General features: G+C 42.6%; 1 protein-coding gene across 4 annotated transcripts in view; it reads right to left on the bottom strand.

Annotated features, from left to right (window-relative positions):
• The window catches only part of KIF2A (kinesin family member 2A), a 75,010-nt gene extending 57,865 nt beyond the window's left edge, over window positions 1-17,145 (bottom strand). For 2 of the 4 annotated variants that reach the window (XM_054177972.1, XM_054177970.1), the window contains exon 1: window positions 16,893-17,145. In XM_054177972.1, coding sequence (XP_054033947.1) covers window positions 16,893-16,956 — 64 coding nt within the window. In that variant the 5' untranslated portion in view covers window positions 16,957-17,145. The remainder of the gene's footprint in view (window positions 1-16,892) is intronic. The other 2 variants (XM_054177971.1, XM_054177969.1) reach the window with 1 other exon arrangement.
• Window positions 17,146-27,547: the final 10,402 nt, after the last annotated feature.

Raw genomic sequence — 27,547 nt, forward strand, 5'->3', positions numbered from 1 at the left:
TGGTGACTGGTAGAAGTGCATTCCTGCTCTCATAGAGCTCAGGGAGCTGCAAAATAATCCTCTACTCACCAAGCAATGCCTTTACCAAACTTCAAGGAAAATATCCCAAAGAAAAAGCAAATTTCAGGCTCAGTGTCTCCAGCAACGTCAGCTGTGCTGAGGTCCCTAATTCAGTTCTTGTTACGGTTTTCCCTGTGCTACACAGACAGTCCTGCTTCTAATGCCTCCAGGAAAAAATGGCAGTTACCAGTGGCAGGTGTTTCTTTCTCCACAGCACTAAACATGTTTGACTTAATTTTGTTTCAAAGTTTCATTTACCCCCAAAGAAGTAGGTTTTTTTATTTTCTTTGTATCTACCACATTTATGATTTAGTTGTTTGACCTAATCTTGTAGATTTATTATAGTTTTGCCAACCTTCCAGACTGGTGTGTCTGTTACCTTAGTTTCAGTGTTATCACACTGCCAAATGGGTCAGTAAACATACACAGTACCTGCCATGTTTCTAAAACAAGTTTTTTAACGTTAAAAGTACAAATAATTGTAATTGAACATCTATATATAAAAAGAAATTTATTTTTGTAAATGATCTCTGGCTACCATCTCGTTTTGGTTTAGTCTCCAAATCACCACAGCAAGTCCTTCAAATGACAAGCACATTACAACCACATTTTATGATCTAGGAAAACCTCTAAGACATGACACAGATTTTGAAAGCAAGAACTAGTATTACCCAAATCAGGTTTCTCATACCAGCCTCTACATTTCAGCTTTGAATTAAAATCCAACTTCATCTACTCTTAACCCCATCTAGAAAGCTACCACACACAAAAAAAAAAATTTAAAAAATCCCCATTAAAGATATTTATCTAATTTATGTGCAGAAACAATCAAAGGTAATGAAAAACAAAGTTCACAGATCTTAATAAGTCCACTAAAAATGGAGAGGGGAAAAAGCCAACATATAGACATGACACTGAATTGCATATAATACTTAGTTTCAAAGCTCAAACAGCACATTTAATGTCCCTAATACAGCAAACACGACACAAGCAACTTCTTGATTCCCCTTGCATTCAACAGCAAGTCCCTTCAGTCCAAGCCAGCAAATTGTAATTCATCATGTTCAGCCTAGCTGAACTTGTTAGCTGTCCATACTGATGCACCCTCTCTAAAGCAGTTACTTTAAGCAGCATCCCAGCACTGCTGTAATGGTTTTCACTTCTCTAACAATTGTCAAGTCTTTTCATATTGTTATTCACTACGGTTTTCTGCTGACCTTTCAATTTGGAAGCAAATCTCTAAAACTTCTCTTTACATTCAAAACACGTTTCCTGTGATTTCTCCAGTTAGAAAAACACCTTGGTTTTCCACTTCTGTCATGTTTCAGGCAAGATCCTGACATCTGATGGTCTCAGAGACTCAGAACTCTTCACTGAAACTGTTTGATACAATTAACATTTGCCTCTTTCCCAGTGCCCCAGTAAGGACTTGTACTGACATAGGTTGAGGAAAGAAAAAATACTAATATTAAAACAACAGATACGAGAGATTCAGGATTGCCAGTGATAAATGCACTAATTGCAAGTGATTGAGCTCAAGTTAACAAATCCTGGGTAACATCCAACAAAGTCAGAGACACAAATCTCTGCAACACGGCTAATGTATGACAGAAATGCCAGCAGAAGCTAAGCCATATATTGAAGGTGCAGTTCTTACCAAGAAAGCATATCTGTGTTGGGTGTGGAGGAGAAGGAGCAGAGCCCTTCAACCACCTTTGTCTCTGCTAAAGCCCCAGTCTTTCCCTGCCAAGAGAGGATCTCCCCACACTGTTTTTTATACCCTCAACCCAGTTGTCGCTGCCTTCTAGGTGATGTTTAGCATGATTTGCATGGAGAGTTGATTAACCACCACATACGTTTAGCATGTACTCCTTTCGGCTCATTATCATACTGAGAGGTGTCAACTTTAATATTAAAATTAGGCAAGGGTCTCTGCTCAAGCTCTAAAGCCTTCAAAATCTGTTTTGAAGTTGTGTGCTTTTATTTTGCCTTGCTTCATCAGTTTTAGCCAAAACAAGGTCATCTTATCCTCACAAGACTCCTTCCTTCAGCCATTTGGCAGGCCAGCTCTGCACATGTTCATTTCCAGAATCAACATAGCCATCTCTTGGCAGTAAGCATCTCAAACTTGCTCCTGAAGAGTACAAAATTAACCTGCATCCCTGTCACACAGTAAGCTTCCTTTCAAGGCAGGTCTATCTTCTTTTGGGGGTGGGGAGCTGATACTCCTTTAAGCACATTTCAAAGGGTATTATTTTACACTAGTGAGCTCCTAAAACATCTTCCCCTTATTTGCTCTCAGAAACTTCAATGGCCAGTGAAATCAACAACTGTTACCTCACCAGTTTCACTAAAGACCATAGCAGAAATTGGAAGCAAAGGTTATATACTGCCTTTTAAGTATCAATGTCAGGGCAACAGAGGAAACATGTTCCTAAAGCTGCAAAATTTGTTATTACTTGATAGATGCACTGATATTTAGGTATTTACAAACAAGTTATCTTAGCTGTACTGTGCCAGTCATCCTGTCATTTTTAAGAGTGGGTGAGTTTTCCCACATATAACTTAAGCCACAGAAAAAGATCATAGTATCATAGCATTGTTTAGTCCAACACTCCCTGAGGTGAGCAGGGACATCTTCAACTAGATCAGTTTGCTCAGAGCCCTGTCCAGCATGACCTTGAATGTTTCCTGGGAAGGAGCACCTATCATGTCTCCAGGCAACCTGTTTCAGTGTTTGACCACCCTCACTGGTATTTGGAAAGTACTTGTCCAGTCGTATCTAATACACACAACCACAAGTCCCCTAGAAACCCTTCAATTATACTGTGATACAATAAGCTGAACCTGTTTCACACTTAAATTTTTAAGTGGCCCACCTCTGCTAGCCTAGAAAGCTTGCACCAGCACCTTGCTGTCAACATACACAAACCTTTTTACAGGTCATGTGTTCACAGTCATTTAGTACTCTGTGCTTTCATTTATGCCTTGTACACAGTTGTACAAGACCAGTGAGATTATCTTTACCTGTTTCAGCCTCTTAGGTGTATATCCTATTCCAACACTGTTAACCAGGACAAGGTACAATGTATTACAGAATCTCCAGACTTCTTTCCACAGGAGCACTCACTACCAAATAACAGTACTTCTGAAACCACGGTCACTTTTCCCCTTGTCACTTCACCCTGGTAATCCACACTTACTTTGTGACTGACTAGAATATCAAGGTTTTTCTCCTGTCATTACCAGCTTATGATTCCCCAATCCATAGCAAACCCACATTTTCTCAGTCCCATGGTTTTACCCCAATAGTTTCATTCCATACTTTCCAATACTCCTGCACCATATGCAACCCCACTTAGGTAACACTCCACTCTAGCACAGTTACGAAGTTTTGTGAGAACAATGTAAATTTATGTATTATGACCAGTCAGTCCTAAAACTGACCCTAGAAGGCACAGTACTAGGTAGAAATTGTAAAGTATTATCACCTGTCTTAAATACATTACAATTCTTGTATTAAACTTTATTTGACTAATTTTTCACACTCTACAAAACTTCTTAGTGAAATTCAGAAACATTTATGGCTGACTGATACCAGGAATACTGCACAAAACCTCTCCAGCCCCTACACTCAGCTCCAGGATTCAGCACCACACTTACCTACTCCACCTCTAGGACACTAATTTGAGATACAGAGACTTCAGTGCTGCATGCTCCAAGAATACTTCAATTAGATTTACAATTTCCCCCCTATTTTAGTGCAAAATCAAGCAGGATGTGCTGTTAACAGTTTCAAAGTCGACATTAAGGTGATGGCAAATTGCTCTATGACCTAAATTTTTTTATCCAGTTACACTGGTTCCGCCATTGCAGTATCACAACAGTTTGTTTTGTTTCATTTTTTGACAAGAAGTGGAGTCGGGTTCTATGACAATCTATGAATTGCTGTCAAGTTAGGATTGTATCATCCTTTATTGAAACACGATATAAACCCCATGAACAGCCTTCTCACTCTCAAGAAGCACACAGCACTAGGTTGCAACAGAAAACCCTCAAGTGCTGGAGATCACCTCCCTGCCTTCTTTCCAGATCACACCATGGACAAAAATCCTAAGACAACTAGTGTAAGTTGGCTCATGTTCACAACAGCCCCGGGACAGCACCTTTCATGACACAATGTTCACAAGTACAGCACTTAGCATACAGCCCAGATCCCTCAGATGTGCCTGTGGAAGCAAATAGCATGACTGCAACAGGAGCAGATAGGTGGAGCAGAGCAGGTGGTGCTGGAGATTGAACATTCATGCCGCGTGTTTTGGATGGGACTGGAGGGCATTCTAGTGCTAGAGACTGACTATTCCTTGTTCAAGTTCATCCCGTTACACATTTGGAATGTATTCTCTAGGTATTTCATGCACAAGCAATTTAGTGTGCTCCAAGGCCACATTCAAAGCCATCTAAAGCATAGCACAAAGATGTAAAGGACAATCAAAAGATGCATGTCTGAAGTCCCAATTGCAGTGCCCAGACAGCCCTAAGACCACCTAATTTTTTTAATGGTTATTCACCCTGACATTCACAAAAGTGAGAAAACTGCACTGCAGCCTCCCCTTAGGATGGTTTTAAAGCATGAAGAGAAACGTGTTGCATTCTCAGGGACATACATGAGAATATGAAGGTGTGAAGCCTACTAAAACATAGGACTGTCTGAACAGTGATAGTCAAAATAATTTAGGTCAAGACTCTCTTCAAGAACTCCTATGTTTGGTTAAACTCTGAACTACACTAAATTAGGAGTTTGATCCTTTGGCAATACAGCCTTATGGGTGATCAGATGCCGTTATTTCAAAAGGGCATTTCAAAAACAAGAGAGTGCAACAAAAGGTGTCAGATAAGCTTCAATATAGACAAAGGAAAACATACTGCACCGAGAGAAAAATCTAAATTATCCATACACAATGCTGAAACTGAAGCTATAAGTTACAACTAAGTAAGAGATCCTTAAGTTAACACAGTTCTCTTAAAACATTAACTCACCATGCTGCTACAAAAACAAACAAGTCAGTGAAACATAAAACCAAGTGTCATTTTTCAACTATAAATAAAATTTTGTTACACTTGCATGTCAAGTACTGCAGCACTCATCTTTGCACCTCAAAACATGGTAGTGAAATTACAGAACATACAGAGAATGACAACTAAGAAGGTGAAGAGAACAAAAATAATAAGGTAGACGAAGCCGCTTGCTTTTGAGGAAGAATGGATGAATTTGGTTGCACTTTAAAACACAAAGGAGAGAATATGAAAACTTATTCACCAAATCCTGCAACACTAAAGCTGGAAGTTGTCTCTTAAGGCATACTGGATTCAGGCAGAAAAAAGTAGAAGTGTACTTTTCCACACAGCAACCAGGGAACTTCCCAGTCTTGCTTCCACAAGAGGTTGCAGAGCCAGACCATATAAGTTGGATCAAAAAATTATTCAATAAATTCATAGACAACAGGGCTATAAATGGGTATTTAATAGGACTAGGCAAAGTTGTACTTCTACTACCCCAGATATAATTCTAATAATCTTTCTGATTTCAAAATTCCTATGAGATTTTCCAATGCTTGCTGGTCTTTTCATGGCCAGTTCTCAGATTTAAGGAAAACTAAACAATCAGAGTGGAAACCTTATTTAAATGAGAACAAGACATTACAGTACGCTGTGACTGTATATTCTGTCCATCACTTTTTTCTTTTTTACATTCATTGCATATATGAAGATTTTCATTCCGTTCCTGGTAATGACATTCATGTCTTCCCTATGAGTTGGCAACTTTAAAGCCAGTTCAAGGAATAGTTCAATGTCTTCGAGCCCAACGTGAGGCTCAAACCCACAACCCTGGGATTAAGAGTCTCATGCTGTACCGACTGAGCGATGGCTCTGCCCCACCCCAACAGTGGGATTTTGGAGACTGCACATCCCTGGATATAGGCAGATTGTGAAACCTCTGTATGATGTGACTCAAAAGAGGAACAGTTTCCACTGGGGACCTGAACAACAAGCAGCCTTTGACCAGATAAAGCAAGAGGTTGTTCAAGCAGTGGGTCTGGGACCTGTCCGAGATGGTCCAGACATTAAGAACATTTTGTACACGGCTGCAGGTGACAATGGTCCAACCTGGTGCTTGTGGCAAAAAGCTCCAGGTGAGACACGTGGACGACCTCTTGGTTTCTGGAGTCGAGGTTACAGAGGTTCAGAGGCTAATTACACTCCAACAGAGAAAGAGATTCTAGCTGCCTATGAAGGAGTGAAAGCAGCTTCTGAAGCAATTGGAACTGAATCACAACTTCTCTTAGCTCCCAGATTGCCAGTTTTGAATTGAATGTTCAAAGGCAAGGGTTCCACACCACATCATGCTACAGATTCCACCTGGTCTAAGTGGATGGCTCTGATAACACAGAGAGCTCGAATGGGAAATCTTGAAAGACCTGGTCTGGTGGAGGTGATCTCAAGTTGGCCTGAAGATGCCAACTGTGCTAAACCTCCAGAGGAGAGAGTAACTCGTGCTGAGGAGGCTCCTCCTTTCCGATGATGAAAAGAAATATGCTTTGTTCACAGACGGTTCCTGTCATCTCGTCGGGAACAAGCGAAGGTGGAAGTCTGCAGTGTGGAGTCCAACACGCCGAGTTGCAGAGGCGAAGGATGGAGAAGGAGAATCCAGTCAGTTTGCAGAGGTAAAAGCTGTCCAGCTAGCTCTCGACGTAGCTGAACGTGAGAGGTGGCCAAAGCTTTATCTCTACACCGACTAATGGATGGTAGCCAATGCTCTATGGGGTTGGCTAAAGAACTGGAAGAAGAATGGCTGGCAGAGGAAAGGAAAACCCATCTGGGCAGCCGACCTGTGGCAAGACATTGCTGATCGAATCGAGAGAATTCCAGTGAAGGTGAGACACATTGATGCTCACATTCCTAAGAGCAAAGCTACTGAGGAACAGCAGCACAACCATCAGGCAGATTTAGCTGCAAGAGTTTCTCAAGTAGACATGGACTCTGATCTTGATCTCGACTGGAAACACCGAGGCAAGATGTTTTTAGCTCAGTGGGCTCACAATTCATCAGGACATCAAAGCAGAGATGCAACCTACCAATGGGCTCGTGACAGATCCATAGACATTTCCATGGATGCTATCACACAAGTCATCCATGACTGTGACATTTGTGCTGCTATTAAGCAGGCAAAGCGAATTAAGCCCTTGTGGTATGGTGACAGATGGTCCAAGTACAGGTATGGTGAAGCTTGGCAGATTGACTACATCACTCTACCATGTTCTCGTTCTGGTAAGCAATACGTGCTTACTATGGTAGAGGCAAACACTGGATGGCTGGAAACTTATGCAGTTCCACATGCAACTGCACGCAACACCATTCTCAGTCTGGAGAGACAGATCCTGTGGAGACACGGAACTCCAGAGAGGATTGAGTCAGACAACGGAACTCATTTCAAGAACAACCTTGTAAAGAGCTGGGCAAAAGAGCACGGTATTGAGTGGATTTTCCATATTCCTTACTATGCACCAGCTGCAGGGAAGATTGAGCGCTACAACGGTTTGTTGAAGACCACTCTCAAAGCCATGGGAGGTGGATCTTTGAAAAACTGGGAGAAACATTTAGCACAAGCAACCTGGCTGGTGAATAGTAGAGGTTCAGTGAACCGAGCTGGACCTGCACATTCTGATCTGCTACAGAAAGTAGAAGGTGATAGAGTTCCTGTTGTTAGAGAAAAGATTCTATTAGGTAAAACTGTTTGGGTATTTTCGCCCTCCAGAGAGGCTAAACCTGTCTGAGGGGTGGTTTCAGCTGAAGGTCTGGGTCACACTTACTGGGTAATGCAAGAGAATGGTGAAATTCAGTGTATTCCACAAAGGAATTTAACTTTAGCTGAAAGAGTTTAATTTCAGACTGTTGTACAGCTACATCGCACCCAAAGGAAGATTCCCTGAGGAATCTACAGTGCACAAACCCTGAGAGCCCCGAGTCAACTGAGAGTCCCTGCGTTCCTGTTTCCCTTTTCTTCACTCCATCTGCGGAGAAACAAACTGTTTTCCATTTTCTTATTTCCTGACTTTTTTGGACTTCTGGATCACCTACATCTGAGTATAGCCGGAATGAACTATGAACTTTACTCATGAACTGTAAATATTGTCCTGGATTGGATAGACAGTACGAACGACCAATGAAATTGTTTAGAAGGGGTGGACTGTGACCATTTGAGGCTGTGCCTTTAAGGAAGGGGCACTTAGGCTAAATATTTATAAATATTCTGTATTCTAAACAAATTTCATTGGTGAATTATGGGGGAGTGAGATCGTAAGGGGGAGGTGAGATTGTAAGACCCAGAGCAGCTGGGACTTTCGTTTAGTTTCCTCCCTTCGCTCTCCCTTCTAGCAGACTGCTTCTGGGCTTCTGGCCAAACAACAGATAAGAGATAATAACTCCCTGTCCCTAGGCCTCTGTCTGCCTTGCTAACTACCCTTTCCTCTTTTCTAACCCTCTTTGGTGAAGAAGAGAGGTAGGGGGGTGAAGGGGGCACAGGGGGAAGCCCCCTCTGTTGGCGGTCTGGTTTCTGATTGTGTTTATTTGCTGTATATTTCTATATATATTGTAAATACCTGTATATATTGTGTTATATATAATCTACTTCCTATATATGCTTGTAAATATAGTCTGCTTTCTCCGACTGAGTTTAGCTGTGGTTTCTTACTCTGTGGGGGAGGGAGAGCTAGGCCCTCTCTCAACCCACCACAAGAGAGTATACATTTTACATTTTGTAAAACTGAACATAATTTGACATCTCTCTGCATATTCAGTCAGCAGTACTTAGAATCCTTTAGGGCAATTTTGCAGGCAGCTTCTTTAAAATCTTTCAAAACTGCTGCTGAAAGTTCCTATTCAGAATACGGTTATATACTTTTGCAGATCAAAGTCCACTGTGTTCAGTATAAATTTCAATAAACATGTTACATAGAAGCAAAACCAGATCTGAGTATTTCTTCCAAACAGCGCTGGGGTTTAGTGGTTGTTGACATTTTTTTAGCAACAAGATTTAAGATTGTAGTGGATTCAGACAGCGTGGTGAATACCCTCTATCAGAAGACTGAGATGACTTGGCTAGTCTCGTCTCTCCCTTCCCCCTTTCCCGTTTTCTTTGTTGCCTAAATAAATGGCAGAGACCTCCTTTTCTTTATTTTCTCTACTTTCTCTGAAGTTGACAGTAGACACCTAGAAACAATAACTTCCTGCATCACAGAGAAAACTTCTACCATCATCTTCTATAGATGTTTTCCAGTGGTAACACTTGCCCTTCATGACCTACCCTGTCAAATAGTGTTTTGTTGTTTGGGTTATTTTTTAATTTCCCTTACTTTACAATATTAAGTTTAGCAAGAATATTTACTATTTCTTAATTTGTTGCAGAGCTGCCAACAGTTGCTCCTGGTTAACAGAAGCCTTTATTCTCACAAAAGTTTGTAGCTTGTATTTTTCCCCTTACCTTTGATGACAGCTTACTGCAATTTAGCCATGAGATGGTGAATTATATCTACCTGATTCATCATCACCTGCATTCCTATCTTAGTAAAATGTCAAAACAAACTGGGAAGTTCAATTCATAAAGTATAGAAGAACATGCAAACATAACCCAAAAAGTGACTCAGAAACTTGGAGTATTCCAAAACTCAATTGTGCATGTGTTTTCCAAACTGAATTAATTTCCATTGTCCTGCTTCTAAAGACAGTGATCTTCATTCCCGTATCATTATGCATGCCTGCACCTCTACCTAACACTTCTAGAGTGTTGGTTGGAAATAGACCACCATCTCCACATGTATAGAAGCCACTAGGGGAAAATAACACTTAACTGCAGAATGTGCAGCAGTGTGCAACAAAAAAATTGAGAGATAAACTCTGCAAGGGTACAAGTATGTTATGCATCTTGCTTCTAGAGTTTTAAACAAAGCCCACGCACCAGGTTTCTCCACTCACACATCCATTATGTTCATCCATTGAAGGCACTTCTTAACATACTACCCTGCAAGTAACAGAAGAAACTGAAAATATTCACACTTCCAATACCTGGATTACACAAAGCTGTCAGTGTCCAGTGGGAGTCACCAGTAACTCAAACCTGCACTTGACAGAGCTGCAATAGGATTATTGGGATTACTGCTAATGAACAATTAACATTGCCCTATGTGAAAAGCATGGTCATCCACTCACAAAAATTTTTAAAAATCTTTGCTTTATCTGCAAGTTACCTGAACTCCCTTTGTTATTCCTTGGGATCAGACAATTAGTTTTACAGGGACAGTGCTGCAGAAGTGTCAAGGAATGCAGCACTGTTCCCTTTAAAAGATGGGGAACCTTACAAAGCAGCTTATGCCTGATGCGATCAGAACTGCCACTAAGTAAAAATAAGCTATACTGAAAGCATATTACATTAGAAGGAACAGTAACTATTCCCTCCAAAACCACAAGAATACTTCTAAAAAGACAAAAGTAGTAAAACTGGAAAAGATACAGAAGCTTTCAAGAAAGCAAATAGAAATTCTCCTATACCTTAAACCTTGCTAATGGTTTTAGAAATAGATAAAACAAAGAACACATTACAGCTCTATAAAAACCTACACATCTACATTTCCAAATAATTTAAACAACGCTACTGAGGCATAATGAGAAACCGACTACCAAACACCAATGTCTTCCAACATCATGCCTGACAATGTATTTTATTTACTACACATTCTCTACTAGACAAAGCCAAGACTATCTCAGTAGTCCTTAGTGTGGAATTTCATATCTTACATTCTGCATTACATTATAAATTATACTTAAATGTGAAAAGTTAACATGAAATGTTTATGTACTTGAAGTAATTGTTTTCCTTTATGCACTAAACATGCTACAATCACAGTTAACAGGGAGGCTGTGGAATCACCATCCCTGGAAGTGTTCAAGAGGGGATTGGATGTGGCACTTGGTGCCACGGTTTAGTCATGGGGTCTGTGGTGACAGGTTCGACTTGATGATCTTTGAGGTCTCTTCCAACCTTGGTGATTCTGTGATTAATACATTTCAGTGCTCAGCATGGACTGACCACAGCACTCTCCCTCACCCCAAGACCATTTATAAGTAGGGTGAGGAAGACAAGACAATCTAACAAACACTAAGATGGGGGAGGGGGAAAAAAAAATTTAAATCACACTTTATGATATTAGCAGTGAACATTTACAAAGGAAGATCTTAAGAACAAAGCAATTAAGCAAATTTACTCCATTCTGTTACTTATTCCTTAAGCACAAAAAAAAATCACATTCCACAGGTCAAGATATCAAATATGCTGCAGATTTACATGCTGATGGAAAGGAGCTCACCCAGCACATACTTCTCTGCATTGTCCTGTGGTAAATTTATGTATTAAAAGAATTCAAAAGGCCAGTTTGTCTTCCAGAACAACAGAAAGAGATACTTTTGCAATTACATTACTTTTCAGTCAGGCATGGCCTCCTTCCAACAAAGTGGAAAGCCATGCTTGCTGCCATAGCAGCATGGCAAATTGTTCAGTTCATGAAGTCATAAGAAGAAAAGGCAAGTAAAGCTGGGCCCAGGGAACAGGTCATCACAGAGAGTTTGTGAAAAGAGCAGCACCTTCACCTATCAAACAGAAACAAAGGATAGGTTCCCCACAACCTGTTACAGGGGCAAAAAAAAGCTATGTAAATCCTAATAGCCACATACAGCACCTCTAATTACATTATTGCCAGTATGCAATGCTTTTTAAAACATTTATGAAATAAAGATGAGGAGATTCTCTGAATATTAGAACTCAACTCCTGTCATTCAAAAACTATTTATAGAAAATACTGAAGGCCAACACAAATATCTGAGAATCTGCAAGTTATAGAGAAAATCCACTTAGTGCATTAACAAAAGCTGAATGCTTAAAAAGTGATTTAAAAAGAATACAGAAAACTTAATCCTCCTGGTCAGTACTTCTCAAGAACCATCAACAGGCCGCCTGGATGTCGCAATATGAGAACCTACACCAGGTAAGCCTAAATGTTGGACCTTTTAGCTCAAGCAGCAATAGCAGACTTGAAACTCTCTGTGTGATCTGGCCACTGTAGAAGGACAAAGACACATTGTGCCCTGTATGGCTTACACAGGGATTAAGTAATTGAGTCGAATGACTTAAATGTATTAACAAAAAAGCTTGAACCACAGGGAACAAATAGATGTATGTCACCAAAGGAAAGAGTAAAAGCACTTTACTATTAATCTATCACCAAGAGCTTGTAATATAGGGTAACTATCCAAATGTGAACTTAATTTTTAGAGCATTGTTACATCCTCTATCATGCTACAAAATCATTGTTGCTATTGAGAGCTGTATAAAAAGACCAAGATCATCATACGTCATTACACAGAAGACAGAGGATGCTACAGAACCATAAGCTCTGAGAAACATGATTTCAAAGAAGCTGAGCTTTAAAGAACAAAATTACAGCCCCAGCCATTACAAATATCTAGTCTCATTTGTGTTTGAAGGTGAAACACTTTTTGGCAAGCCTAAGAAGAGAGGAGTTGCCAGTAGGTCTTTGGACTAGATGGATTATCTTCCACCATGACCAGCTCCAGCTGCTTCTGAGTAAAGAAAATTCTTAAGTAGGCAATTAAAAATAACAGAGCCACAGCCAGTATTTCTTCATACCTCTATCATTTAGAGGTTATTTAAACTACAGACTCAGGAAGAAGAGAAACCACCTTTTATGGTTGTTGGTGTATTTTTGCAAGTTTTAGCGTGAGACTTGGTATTTCTATCATCCTTCTTAAAATTCTGATGTGCTTTAGCCTCCATTCCTCTGGAAACAAACTGTATGGGATAACTGCACCTACTCTGCTCTCCTTTGTCAGTATTAAGTTCTCATTCAAACACTGGCAGCTCTCTTGTTGTATTCACAAAAATTGGGCACTAACCATGATCCTTTCTACAGAAGTTGATGGTGAGTTCATAAAAAACCTCAGCATCTTCTCATTCATGGAAGTTCAGCCACTCTTCCAATTACAAGAATATCTCATATCTGTTATATTATGTCTGACACAGGGAGATCAGAACTTTATTTCCCTCTGCTTTCAAAATTAGCAAATATATCACTATTTTTATCTCTCATTCTTGGTAGTATTTCAGATCTCCAAAGAATAGCAACAACCTGAGGAGGAAATGGACAAAACACAATTGGACTGAAAAAGTAAAGAAAAAAAAGCAACACTGATCAGCCTTCGAAAGGGCTGAAGGGCAAAAGAGATTTATTCTATTTCACCCAATAAATTCATTTATGGGGGGCAAAAAAATTGAGATATTCTTTCTCCAAGTAGTTGCATAGATCTTTGTAATCATTAATGGAGTAGTGCACTAGGAAGTGCAGGTACCAGGGTAAGTTCATATGTAAAGTAGTAACAGTGGGCTGTTACTATTTGAACAAAGAGAATTCAACAATATTTAGACCTCAACAAGGAGCATCTTCTGGACAGGAGCACTACAGAGAGTCCCACAGGTATCCTCTGGCTCCCTCCTCATTTCTTTAAGCTTTCTTGTGATAAAGATTTTTATAGAAAGGAAATCAGTCCTTTCTTAGCAATTTGCAGCCTAAAATCAAGGAGTTCTTTCCCAAGATAATTACCACAGCCCATTCCAAGCAACATACAAAAGTTATACTGATAGAAGTAGCAAATTTCAGTATCAGAAATGATAGCAAAAACCAAAACTAGCTGACCACTTAGTATACTCTTATTAACTTCTGTGGACATAGAAGATCTTCCAATTATGAACTGCAGATGTTTCCACTTCAGACATTTTTGTCAATGTTTACCTAGTAAGAAAGAACAGATATACAGCAAACAACTCTGCAGCATCGGTACTTGAAAATGGGGAGTGTTAATACTGCTTAATGTTTTTAGACATGATTTCAAACAATACCTTTTGTTTGCACAACATTCATCTTCTATTCAGTCCTGTAAGAAATGTGTTAGGAAACACTTAAGCCTAACAAGAAATTGTCAGAATGACAGAATATGCAACTCTTCAGAACGTTCTGATCTCATTCTCACATTTACTGTCTTCTGCATTTCTCTGCAACTTTGCTGTAGTGCACAAGTATGACTTCTAAAATTGACGTCTCACCCAAAAAAACTGCTTTGCTGTTAGGTTTTCCTTTCATTTAAAGAAAAAGATAGCTACCTCAAATACACAAAAGCTTGTATTCAGAAAACCATTTAACATAACTGGTGGATAGATGGGAAAAAACATACTTTTCCAAATGACTCCATTAACAAAATAAAACTATTCTTCTCTGGATTCAGCAAACAAGTGAATTCATTTTAAAAAAGTACTCCCTACAGACACCACCACTTTGTCCAACCACTGCTTTGTCCAAAAATTTTAATTGTGTTTTCAGCCAAGAGTAGCTGGTATGTTACACAACCATGACTCACCCTAGAGAAAACAGTTCTGGTAACAGACCCAGGTAGCTCCACACTAAAAATGCAGGAAGATCTTATGTGAAGACCTCCACTTCACTCTGCTGTGTACCTCCCACACACACTGCTGGGGTCACAGATCCCTCTGAGCTACTGGAACTCACTAATCATGTAGAAACTTAGCATATCCAAAAGATTTCTACTGTGTTTAGTGAATCAATCATTGATTAATATATTAAATCATCAAGAAAACAACCATTTGCCCCACAGGATAGGGGAGCGTTTGTAGAAAAATACAACAGAGAGGCAGAGACAACAATACTCTCCTCTTACTAGAAGCAGCTCTGTCAATTCTGATAGCCTCAGGCTGGAAATCCACCTCATGAAAGGCAATGCAATCTAGAGATGGCTGCCCTTTGATATAATTCCCCAAATGCTCCCTTTTCTTCCACATACCTAGGACAGTTTCACCTACAACTTAATGGAAAGAGAATGACACAAAACAGCTGCAACCTGAGCCAGAATAGGGCAGCTCTTCTTCCAAGCCCAACAAGAAACAAGCAAACCTCAAAATAACCAGGACTCACTGACTGGTATGACACTGCAATTTGGCTGGCCACATGAGGACCAACCTAACACAAATGTTCAAAATGCTACAGTTTGAGCAACCGCTGTGATGGCGATCCTCTAGTGTATTACTGATGTGTAGTACCCTTACTGATTGAATGCGCTACACCACATATGTGACACAGTGTGGTGAGTTGAAGTTTACAGTGAAGTATGTCAAACATTAACAAAACAAGAAAATAAGTATTGTTCATGAGTTACTGTCCTAATTCTGACATCAGAAGTAAACAGAGTCCTGCAGAGAAAAAAATATGGCAGCAAAGTATTTTCATGCCTTGTTTTCTGAAGGCATACAAACCAAACAGTAACACTTATTAAAGTTTGCACAGACCTCAGAAAAAGTTTTACAGATGTTCTGAAACTCCAGACAAAGATCTGCCTGAATTACGTAAATAACAGCCAGACCTATCAGATTCTTCACATGACACAAGCGATTAAGCAGAAATGGTGTTAGATTTAGTACAGTGTCCAGCCAACACTAACCATTATTCTATTGTAGGGTTGAACAGTAGTATGGGACACATGAAAGACAAGCTGCATAAAGCTTGTGGGCTGCTTGTTTCCTGCCTCATGACAAAACCACTCTAACTTCAGCACCTTTGACCTCCAGCTCATTCTTTCCCTAGAAACATCTGCTTATTCTTTAGCAAGATCCTGAACCCTGAAGGGAGGGAAAGGAAAGGGACAAAAAAAAAAGATGACTTTCCAGAAAATCCCAGCAGAACCCCACCCTGGTTTAGCAGGCTTCACAGACCTGCTAAACCAATGCACATATTCCCACTCAAACTAAAGAGCTGAAATCACCCGTGATCTGCCACTGATTCCATCACTGAACTTCCTATTTCAGTTCACAATTACCAGACAAATATAAAGAGTTAGCACCCTAAACCTGTCATACACGCCTCCTTTATTCACGTGTATTTCTAGACGGTACTATACTTCCTCCCAGCAGGAGATGCTGGGCAAAATGAAAAACACAGAGAAATAACAACTCACAGACATAAACAGCAAGCACTCCCCTCTTACATTTTAATCACAAATAACATAAAGCTTTATGTCAAGCGATGGAAGTGTCCAAAGGCGCTTGTCATAGCGTACCGTTTTGTCGTGTTTTTCATAGCACGGCTCGAACGCCACACCAAGTTATTTCTTTACACTGAAGGCCTTCCCACCCTCCATCACTCCATCCTCTCCCCTAGTGCCTTCCCCTGCCCCTCCCCCCTCCCCACCCCGCGCCCAAAGCTCCCCGGGCTGTCCTCCCCACCCACGCCCCTCTTCGCCCTAAATCCCATCATCCACAGACCCCCACCCCACGGCACGTCTCGCGCCTCTCTCGCTTTCCCCTCCCCCACGAGTCCAGCCCATCCCTGCTTCACCTCCTCGTCCGCCTCAGCCCCCCGCCCTAGTGCCTCCGCCCCTCCTTCATGGCCCTGCCGCAGCCTCCCCGTCCTCAGCGGCCGCCTCCGCTGCTCGCGCCTCGCGCAACCGCCCTGCGCCGCCAAGCGCGAGCGCTCCCCTGACAACCGCAGCGCGCGCCAGGCCCGGCCACTCCCCGGCCCCGCGCACACAATGGGCCCTGCAGGCAGCCCCCTCCCCGGCTCCCCGCGCGGCGCATCGGGGCGGCGGCGGCGCCTGGCCGAGGTCTGCAGCAGCTCGGCCCGCCCGGCCCCTGTCCCGCTCACCATCACTGCGCTTAATCTCCACGTAGATCCCTATCTGAATCTTGCCGAAGTTGGCCGCTGCCATCGCTTCATGGGGCAGCCGGGAAGATCGCAGGCGCTGCCGGCCGAGAGCACAGGGGGCGAGCAGAGCGCGCACAGCAGCGGTGGCGACACCGACACTGACCGCGACGGCTCTGGGAAGGCTGGAAGGAGGGAGAACGGGCGGGGCGGACAGGGAAGGGGAGGAGGGGGAGAGAGACAAGGCGCCGGCCGGGTACAACAGGCGCTGGGAGCTGCTGCGCCTGCGCGCGTCTCCGCGGCGTCACGACAGGACCGGCTTACGGGGGAGGAGAGGGCGGTGGCGCTGCTACGGTTCGCGCTTGCTCCTCCTCCTGCTTCGGCGGGCGCGTCCCCAGCGGCCTCCCCCGTCACAGGGACGCCCGGTGTCCCCACGTCGCGGCCTTTGGAAGCCCCGCCTCGCCTCACCCACCCTCTCCCCCCCTTTCCCTGCCCTCTTCCCCCCCCCACCTTGCCCCCTCCCCACGGCCCCGCAGCTGTTGCTTTACAGCCGCCCTTCGAGGCATCTAGCTCGGGCTGACACAAGATGGGCGTCCCCTGAGCCCTGGGGCCAGCAGTCCGCCGGAAAGCTCTGCGGCTGGCCGTCTTGCCGCCTCCCTGCTCGCGGAGGCCCAGGCCCGGCCGGAGGAAGCTCGTCCCAGCTGCAGGCCGCGTGTGCCAGCCTCTGCCTATATAGGTCTGTCTTCGACTTGGAGACGCAAGCGCCAGTTTGGCACCAGATCGTGCCTGAGCTGGTATGTAGTTTAAATGTTACAGCTTTACCTATTATCTGCTCTTTGAGCTCTCGTGCGCCAGGTAGAGCAGCTCGGAAACATTCCTACGCTTCCCAATGTAGCAGCAGCTCTTCAGTACAAGGAAGGCCATGCTGGCAACAGTATCCATGCATCTTTGTGTCAGGATTGACCCATGTCTTTCTATAGCTGAAATAATAAAACCACTCTTTATGTTCCTCGTTTCCCTATAATGTGTCCTGTGCCTCATGCAAGCTGCTTTGATAAACATTGTCTCTTGGATTTCGCATCTAAAGGCAGTTCCTGACATGATGAAGTCACCACTGATTTAAAATATCCTTCCTGTACAGCTTCCTGGTCACCTTGAGCTGCACACAGCTTCTTCTTGCTCAGCAAAGCCAATCTATTAAAAATAATCCCCCAATCCACACATCAATGGGTAATGACAGCTGACACCGTACCACCTTGCTAGAACTGCACCTTCCTGCCTAGCCTCGCAAGGGTCTTTGACATCTTCTCCCTGCCTCCACTGTCAGTTTTGTACTGAAATCAGTAAGATATTCATCCAATTGCAGTCAAGAAAATATGACTCCTAATTCCTACAGGTGAGAGAGAGAGAAAGCAGCCCAGCTGCCAGCTGCTGATTTGGGAATATTGGTGAATGAAAAACATGATGTGAGCCAGCAATGTGTGCTCAGAGCCCAGAAAGCAAATCACATTCTGGGCTACATCAAAAGAAGCATGGCCAGGAGGTCAGGGGGGTGATTCTGCTCCTCTACTGTACTCTGATGAGACTCCACCTGGAGTACTGTGTCCACCTTGGAGTTCTCAGTAAGGGATGTGCCAAAGGTGGTCCATAGAAATGATCAGGGAGATGAAACACATCTCCTGTGAGGATAGGCTGAGAGAGTTGAAGTTGTTCAGGCTGGAGTAAAGAAAGCTCCAGAAAGGAGACCTCATTGCAGCCTTTCAGTATTTAAAGAAGGCTTATAAGAAAGACCTTTTACCAGAGCCTGTAGTGACAGGGCAAGGAATAATGGTTTTTAAACTGAAAGAGGGTAAACTTAGATTGGATATAAAGAAGAAATGTTTTATGATGAGGAGTGATGAGACATTGGAACAGTCTGTGGATGCTTTCTCACTGGAAGTGGTTATGGTTTAACTCCACCTGACAGCTGAGTCCCACACAGCCACTTGCTCATTTCCCCACCATGGTATGAGAGTGAGAACCAGAAGGGTGTAAGTGAGAAAGCTCATGGGTTGAGACAAAGAGTTTAATAGGAAAAAAAAAAAAAAAAAGAAAAGAAAAAAGAGTGAAAGTTTCACACTTGTGGGGAAAAAAAAGTCTTACTCTCTTATCCTGCTGACATTTGTTTTTTTCTGTGACAAATTTATGTCCAAACCACTTTATGTAATTACTTCATGTAAGGTATTTCTTACTATGGTTATGATGGAATTATAATATTAAAAATATCAAGACATGTCCAGCAAACTACTTTGGCTTTTTAGTTTAGTCACTGTCCATTTAATTTAGTCTGCTGACAAACACTAGGAAGAAATGTCTCTTTGAAAAAAGATCAGATGCAAGTATTACCATGAATGGTCTAAAGCCTTTAAGAAAGTCTCTTGTAATTTAACAGAATTGAAGATACGGTCTTTTTAATATATACAAAACCAAAATGCAACAGGTGTTTTAGTTTTACAGAAGAATTAAGCAGGGCCTAACTTTGAATTAAAAAAAAAAAAAGGTTTCTTCTACCTGCTGGAATTCCACAGCATTTCAATGACATAAACATTTTATACTGTTCTTTTTACACAAGGTATATTTCATAGACATTTGCTTTGTAGTTGAGCTTTGTTTTGGAGAAGTACCCTTCACAGACTTGAACAGCCATTGCTTGGTCTCTGTTTACCTGTTATATTTATTGTCAATGTTATTTAACCTTTTCTGATGGTTTTATGCTATGTAAAAATAAAGACATCCAGATTCTAAGATTAGATACAGGGTAATTGAAAAATCGTCTCATTAGAAATAGCTAAGTAAAACTTATAATTAATTTTTATACTATTTGCTCTGTCTATTCCATAAGGGTTAAACTGAAATTTTTGACAAATAAATTATATATAATTTTCTTTAAAACTGAGTCCTGTCACTGAAGAAATAGGTGATTACTTTTACACACGTCACTGAGGAAAAAAATTTGTATCTTGGAAACATATACAATGGTAAATATTTACAAAATCCACTGCTGCTCTAAAGTAAAATAGAACAATACATACAATATGGAGTTATTCAGCTTTGGCCTCAGTACAGTAAATTGTTTAAGACTGCTCTAAAAATTAAATACAAATTTGAAGTTGACTAGTAAAAATAAGATCCGAAATTGTTATTTTGTTGTATCCTCTGACAATGGAAATGTTTGTTATTACCATAAAACACACATGAAGGCTTCCACAGAGTCATCAATGGCCAGAAAATCACTTCTGTGTGCCTAGAAAATGAGCAACAGTGGTAGTGAAGAAATGTATGTATTTTCAAAATATCACACACAATTATAGAAAGTTTTCCTATGCAAATAAAGATCTCTAATGGTAGGGTGTTCTTTTTTTCAAGAAAATGTTCCTTTTGTTTTGAAGAAAAAACATCTAAAACTGTGCGTTGGAGTACCAGGTCTTTTGTACCTAATATTCTAAATATATGCCTTTTTCCAAAGTTTCAGTTAAAAGTACACATTCAGTCCCAGGACTTGTCTAGTTTTTATGCTGTTGACCATACAAAGAAGCAATAAAATTACTGAAGCTTTGGCATTCAATTCCAAACTCTGGCTGCTTTTGCATTAGCAAAATATTAAAAATAGTGGAAAATTATCATGGGTCAGTTTTGTTTCAGCTGTTAGCAGCAATACTAAGGTTTTCATTAAACATTAGCATCTTCTTGCATTTCACAAATTCACAATCATATTAATTAAAATACTTAATTTATTATATTTTAATGTCAAAATCATGTTATTAATATTCTATCTACTTGATAACTTCAAAGTCATTGACTAGTAAATATTTAAACTTTCACAGCACTAATGAACAAGCATGATTAATCATAGTGTATGTTTGTAATGACAGTGACATGAAAGTTTTTAAAGCTCAACTCAGAACATATTTTTTATTAGTTTTGTGACTGGAATTGGTATTACATGTGTATAGAGGGCAGTCAATAGCCTGGTTAAAGGAATATGTGGTTGCCTGTAAGAATGAAAAAAAATAAAATCATAGAATCATAGAATGGTCTGGGTTGGAAGGGACCTCTGAATGTCATCTAGTCCAACCCCCTCTGCAGTCAGCGAGGGCATCCTCAGCTAGATCAGGCTGCTCCGAGCCCTGTCATGCCTCACTTTAAATATCTCCAGGGAGATCTCCCTGAGCAACATGTTCCAGTATTCCACCACCCTCAGAGTAATGAACTTGTTCCTAACATCCAATCTGCATCTACTCTTCCCTAATTTGAAGCCATTGCCCCTTGTTCTATCACTGCAAGCCTTTGTTAACCATCTCTCTCCATCCTTCTTGTAGGCCCCCTTCAGGTACTGGAAGGTAACTATCGGAATGGAATGGAATGGAATGGAACGGAATAGAATGGAATGGAATAGAATGGAATGGAATAGACCAGTTTGGAAAAGACCTTTGAGATCATTGAGTCCAGCCTATCATCCAACACTATCTAATCATCTAAACCATGGCACCAAGTGCCCCATCCAGTCTCTTCCTAAACACCTCCAGTGATCTCCCCAGAGCCTCCTACAGGCTGAATACCCCTAGCTCCCTCAGCCTGTCCTCATAGCAGAGGTGATCCAACCCCCTGATCATTTTTGTGGTCCTCCTCTGGACCTGCTCCATCAGGTCCATGTCCTTCCTGTATTGAGGGCTCCTGACCTGTACACAGTATTCCAGGTGAAGTCTCACCAGAACAGGGCAAAGTAGCAGAATCACCTCTCTGGATCTGCTGGCAACACATCTTTTGATGCTGCCCAGGATGTGATTTGACTTCTGGGCTGCAAGCACACACTGTCTGCTCATGTTCAGCTTCTTATCCATCAGCACCCCCAAATCCTTTTCCACAGGGCTGACTTCTATCACCTCATCTGCTGGTCTGTACTGATAGGATTGTTCTGGCCCAGGTGCAGAACCCCGCACTTGTTCTTGTTGAACTTCATGAGGTTCACCTGGGCCCATCACTCCAGCATATCCAGGTCACTCTGGATGCTATCCTCTCTCTCTGGCACAACAACAGCACCACTCATAGAATAATAGAATCACAAGATCAATAAGGTTGGAAGAGACCTCAAGGATCAAGTCCAACCTGTCACCCAACACCTCATGACTACCAAGTCATGGCACTAAGTGCCACATCCAATCCCCTCTTGAGCACCTCCAGGGACGGTGAGTCCACCACTTCCCTGGGCAGCCCATTCCAGTGGCTAACAACTCTCTCTGTGAAGAACTTTCTCCTCACCTCGAGCCTAAACTTCCCTTGGTGCAGCTTGAGACTGTGTCCTCTTGTTCTGGTGCTGGTTGCCTGGGAGAAGAGACCAACCCCCTCCTGGCTACAATCACCCTTCAGGTAGTTGTAGACACCAAGAAGGTCTCCCCTGAGTCTCCTCTTCTCCAGGCTAAACAATCCCAGTGCCCTCAGCCTCTCCTTGTAGGGTTTGTGCTCAAGGCCTCTCACCAGCCTTGTTGCCCTTCTCTGGATACATTCAAGTCTCAATGTCCTTCTTAAATTGAGGGGCCCAGAACTGGACACAGGACTCAAGGTGTGGCCTAACCAGTGCTGATGGTGCACTTGATCCCACTGTCTCTGTCATTGATAAAAATATTAAACAGCACAGGTCCCAGTACTGACCCCTGAGGGACACCACTTATCACTGCTCTCCATCTGGACTTCAAACCATTGAGCATCACCCTCTGGATGCAACCATCCAGCCAAATTCTTATCTACCGAACAGTCCACCCATCAAATCTGTATCTCTCCAACTTGGCGAGTAGGATGTTGTTGGGGACTGAGTCAAAGGCCTTGCAGAAGTCCAGATAGATCACATCCATAGGTCATCCATTGTGCACTGACATAGTCACTTTAGCACAGAAAGCCACTAGGTTAATCAGGCAGGACCTACCCCTAGTGAAGCTATGCTGTCTGCCTTGAGTCACCTCACTGTCCTCCATGTGCATGGCATCTAGGAGGATCTGTTCCATGATCTTCCTAGGCACAGAGGTGAGGATGCCACCTTGGTAATTCCCAGTGTCCTCCTTTCTACCCTTTTTGAAAATGGGTGTAATGTTTCCTTTCTTCCAGTCCCCAGGGACTTCACCTGACTGCCAGGACTTCTCAGATCTCATGGAGAGTGAGTTGGCAACTATATCAGCTAATTTCCTCAGGACCCTGTGATGCACTTCATCAGGTCCCATGGACTTGTAAATAAAATCAATGTATTTATCATGTAGAAACAGTCCTTAAAAGAAGCCACTGTAATACTGTAGCTTCTCAGGTAATCGTGAGTAACTGTTGCAGCACACAAAGACACTGCAAAATTAATAGATTCACTCTTCCACTCAAGAATCAGTAAATACTCAAGAAGCGCCCAAAGTAGTTTGAGATGCCATTTGCTAACTTATACTGATAGACCATTCTTGTCCTTTCACCTTTGTGAAAACAGTAGCAGCTGTGCTGTCTTGCAAATCTCCTCCTGCTCATTTTCCCTCTTAAGTATTCCTTTATCTTTATTATATCTCTGTTTAAAACTATCCACTGCTGGACCCACCACGTTATGAGTAACTGCACTGAAATTCTGGCAGGGGACATTTAGGTTGGAGATTAGGAAAAAAGGCTGTCAGGCATTGGAACAGGCTGCCCAGGGAGGTGATGGAGTCACCATCCCTGGAGGTGTTCAAGAAATGAGTGAACAAGACACTTAGCACACGGTTTAATGGCCATGGTGGTGTTAGGTTGAAGGTTGGAATCAGTGATCTTAGAGGTCACTTCCAACCAAAACAGTTCTATGATTCTATGGTTCTAGTAGTATCAGAAAGCAATAAAAATATGAGAGCTGTCTTACTTGTAGAGATAAAATATTTTAATGTATTTCGGCTTTTCATGTAACTTCCTCTGAATAACAAATTATTTTGATATTCATAACTCTACTTAGCTGCCTTATCTGAGAATCAAAATGTTTTAAACAAGGTACTCAAAGCTTCAGAAGTAACCTTTAGTTTTCTGCAAATGCATTTTAGATTCCACTGCATTAAATGTCCACAAATTCTGCTGGTTAACTGGAACAAGTAAGTTACTCATTGGGGTTATACTTAATTATATTTTAGAAACAACACAGATGGATGATTTTGTGATTTAAACAATGATGTCTAAGCATAATAGGTTTCTCTGTATTAGAGAATGGAGGCACTGAAACTGTTGCTATGTCCATTTATGAAAGCCTTTCAGTGAACTACCAATATTCATAGTATCATAGTATCAGTCAGGGTTGGAAGGGACCACAAGGATCATTTAGTTCCAAGCCCCCTGCCAAGGGCAGGAACACGCCTCACTAGATCAGGCTGGCCAGAGCCTCATCCAGCCTGGGCTTAAACACCTCCAGGGATGGGGCCTCAACCACCTCCCTGGACAACCCATTCCAGGGCTTCACCACTCTCATGGTGAAGAACTTCCTCCTCACATCCAGCCTGAATCTCCCCACCTCCAGCTTCATTCCATTCCCCCTAGTCCTATCACTACCTGAGATCCTGAGAAGTCCCTCCCCAGCCTTCTTGGAGGCCCCCTTCAGATCCTGGAAGGCCACAATTAGGTCACCTTGGAGCCTTCTCTTCTCCAGACTGAATAGCCCCAGCTCCTTCAGTCTGTCCTCATAGGAGAGGTGCTCCAGCCCTCTGATCATCCTCATGGCCCTTCTCTGGACACCTTCCAGCACCTCCAGATCCCTCTTGTAATAGGGGCTCCAGAACTGGAGGCAGTACTCCAGGTGGGGTCTCACCAGAGCTGAGTAGAGGGGGAGAATCACCTCCCTTAACCTGCTGGCCACACTTCTCTTGATGCAGCCCAGAATCTGATTGGCTTTCTAGGCTGCAAGTGCTCATTGAGAGGTCTTGTTGAGCTTCTCGTCCACCAGCACCCCCAAGTCTCTCTCCTCTGGGCTGCTTTCCAGCCAGTCACTACCCAGCCTGGATTTGTGCCTGGGGTTGCCTCAATCCAGATGCAGGACCTTGCACTTGGTCTTGTTGAACCTCATGATGTTGGCTTGTGCTCACCTCTGCAGCCTGTCCAGGTCCCTCTGGATGGCATTCCTTCCCTCCAGCATGTCTGCTGCACCACACAGCTTGGTGTCATCAGCAAACCTGCTGAGGGTGCACTCAGTGCCACTGTCCATGGCACCCACAGAGATGTTGAACAAGACTGGTCCCAGGACTGATCCCTGAGGGACTCTGCTTGTCACTGGCCTCCACTGGGACATGGACCCATTGACAGCCACTCCTTGGGTGTGGCCATCAAGCCAGTTCTTTATCCATCTAGTGGTCCCCCCATCAAACCCATGTGTCACCAGTTTGGAGACCAGGATGTGGTGAGGGACAGTGTCGAAGGATTTGCTCAGGTCCAGGTAAACGACATCAGTTGCTCTCCCCTCATCTATTAATGTTGTCACCTCTTCATAGAAGGCCACCAGGTTGGTCAGGCAGGATTTGCCCTTGGTGAAGCCATGCTGACTGTTCCCAGTCACCTCTTCACCATTCTTCTGAGTCCGTAGTGCCTCCAGGAGGATCTGCTCCATGATCTTTCCAGGCACAGAGGTGAGACTGACTGGCCTGTAGTTCCCTGGTTCCTCCTTCTTACCCTTTTTGAAAATGGGGGTAATGTTTTCCCTTTTCCAGTCTGTGGGGACTGCCCCAGACTGCCATGACTTTTGGAATATAATAGAGAGGGGTTTAGCAACCTCCTCTGCCAGTTCTCTCAGTACCCGTGGGTGTATCCCATCGGGTCCCATGGACTTGAACACTTTCAGGTTCTTCAGGTGATCATGATCTTGATCTTCACTTACGATGGGCAGTTCTTCCTCCCCGTCCCTGGCATTGTCTTCCATAACATCAGGAGTGTGGCTGGAGGCCCTTGCAGTGAAGACTGAGGTAAAGAAGTTATTGAAAACCTGAGCCTTTTCCACATCCCTTATGACCATTTCACCAGTTTCCTTTCTGAGGGGGCCCACACCTTCCCTAGTGCCATTATGAGAACTGGAAATATGCACTTGTTCTTCAGCAGTGTTTTGCTGGTGAAGTAAATTTAAGAAAAAAAATTATAATTTCTCTGTTGGTCACAGCATCATATTACAGAACTCTGATAACTCCTAATATGGCTTTTCTGGTCACTTGTTTGTATGATCCCTGAGAACATCAGGTTTTCTGAAAACCTCTCCTCTCTGTGAGCAGGGCTAAAGAAATCTCTTTGTGTGCTTTTGCAATTCTATCTATTTTCCTTCCATTGTTTTATTACCACACAGCTTCTCAGCATAATTTAGATCTTGTAGTATGTGAGTCCTTCTAGCAGCATGCATAGGGCTGACATCAGTGTGCATGAGGCTAAAGATAGTAAGAAAATGGGAGGCTCACTGACCTCTACTGTTGTAAAGAACGCCACTCCACATATAGCAGTTTTGAAACACTTTTGCTGGGATAGATCTTAGGCAAAAATGTGCAGAAAATTAAATGTCCAGCAAATTTGCTCCTAAAGCAAGTGCAGGTATACAAATAAAACCATTTCACTTATTGCTATATTATTCCAGAATGAGCTGCCCTCCTAAAGAACTTTTGATGCAGAAAAGTGGAGTGTTGCTAGATACTAGTTAAACAGCTAAAAAGTGAAGAAGAGGGTGAATGTATTCCCATCTGTTCAAAGCAGAACGCATTCAAAGTATGCTAGGGAAAAGCACACTTCCCTCTCTTACTGTGCCTTTCACTCCAGCTCTGCATTTGGAGCCTTGGAGACAATATCTTTTCCCCTATATTCACAGTCACTGTGCACATTGGTTGGCTTAGTCATAACAGATAGCTAAGGTTAAAATAATAGTTCAGAAAAACTTCACTAGTTCAAAAGTCAGAAAATGAGAGAAGTGTTGATGAATAACAAAGCTGGACATGCTCATTGCAGCAGTGTGGTCATTATGGCTCAGACACAAATTGCATATTCTCTTATTAATCCCATATGCTGATGCTGAGTGTCAGGCCCAAGGCAGCTATGTATCTATTGTCACTTTTCATTTTGCTTTTCAATTAATTGCATGAAACACATGCAAAGTACTTCAGAAATAAAGATGAGCAAAAGCAGAACTTTGGTACTGGGACCAGTCTTGCTCAACATCTTTGTTGGCGAAAAAAACAGTGTCATTGAATGCACCCTCAGCAAGTTTGCTGATGACACCAAGCTGCGTGGTGCAGCAGACATGCTGGAGGGAAAGTATGACATCCAAAGGGACCTTGACAGGCTGGAGAGATGGGCCCATGACAACCTCATGAGGTTCTACAAGACCAAGTACAAGGTCCTGCATCTGGGTCGAGGCAATCCCAAGCACTGATATAGGCTGGGCAGCAACTGGCTTGAGAGCAGCCCCAAAGAAGAGGACTTGGGTGTGCTGGTGAATGAGAAGCTCAACATGAGCCCCCAGTGTGCACTTGCAGCCCAGAAAGCCAATCACATCCTGGGCTGCATCAAGAGAAGCATAGCCAGCAGGTCAAGGGAAGTGATTCTCCCACTCTATTCCACTCTGGTGAGATCCCACCTGGAGAACTGCCTCCAGTTCTGGAGCCCCTATTGCAAGA

The sequence above is a fragment of the Dryobates pubescens genome, chromosome Z (assembly GCF_014839835.1).
Source record: "Dryobates pubescens isolate bDryPub1 chromosome Z, bDryPub1.pri, whole genome shotgun sequence".
In the NCBI taxonomy this organism is placed as follows: domain Eukaryota; kingdom Metazoa; phylum Chordata; class Aves; order Piciformes; family Picidae; genus Dryobates; species Dryobates pubescens.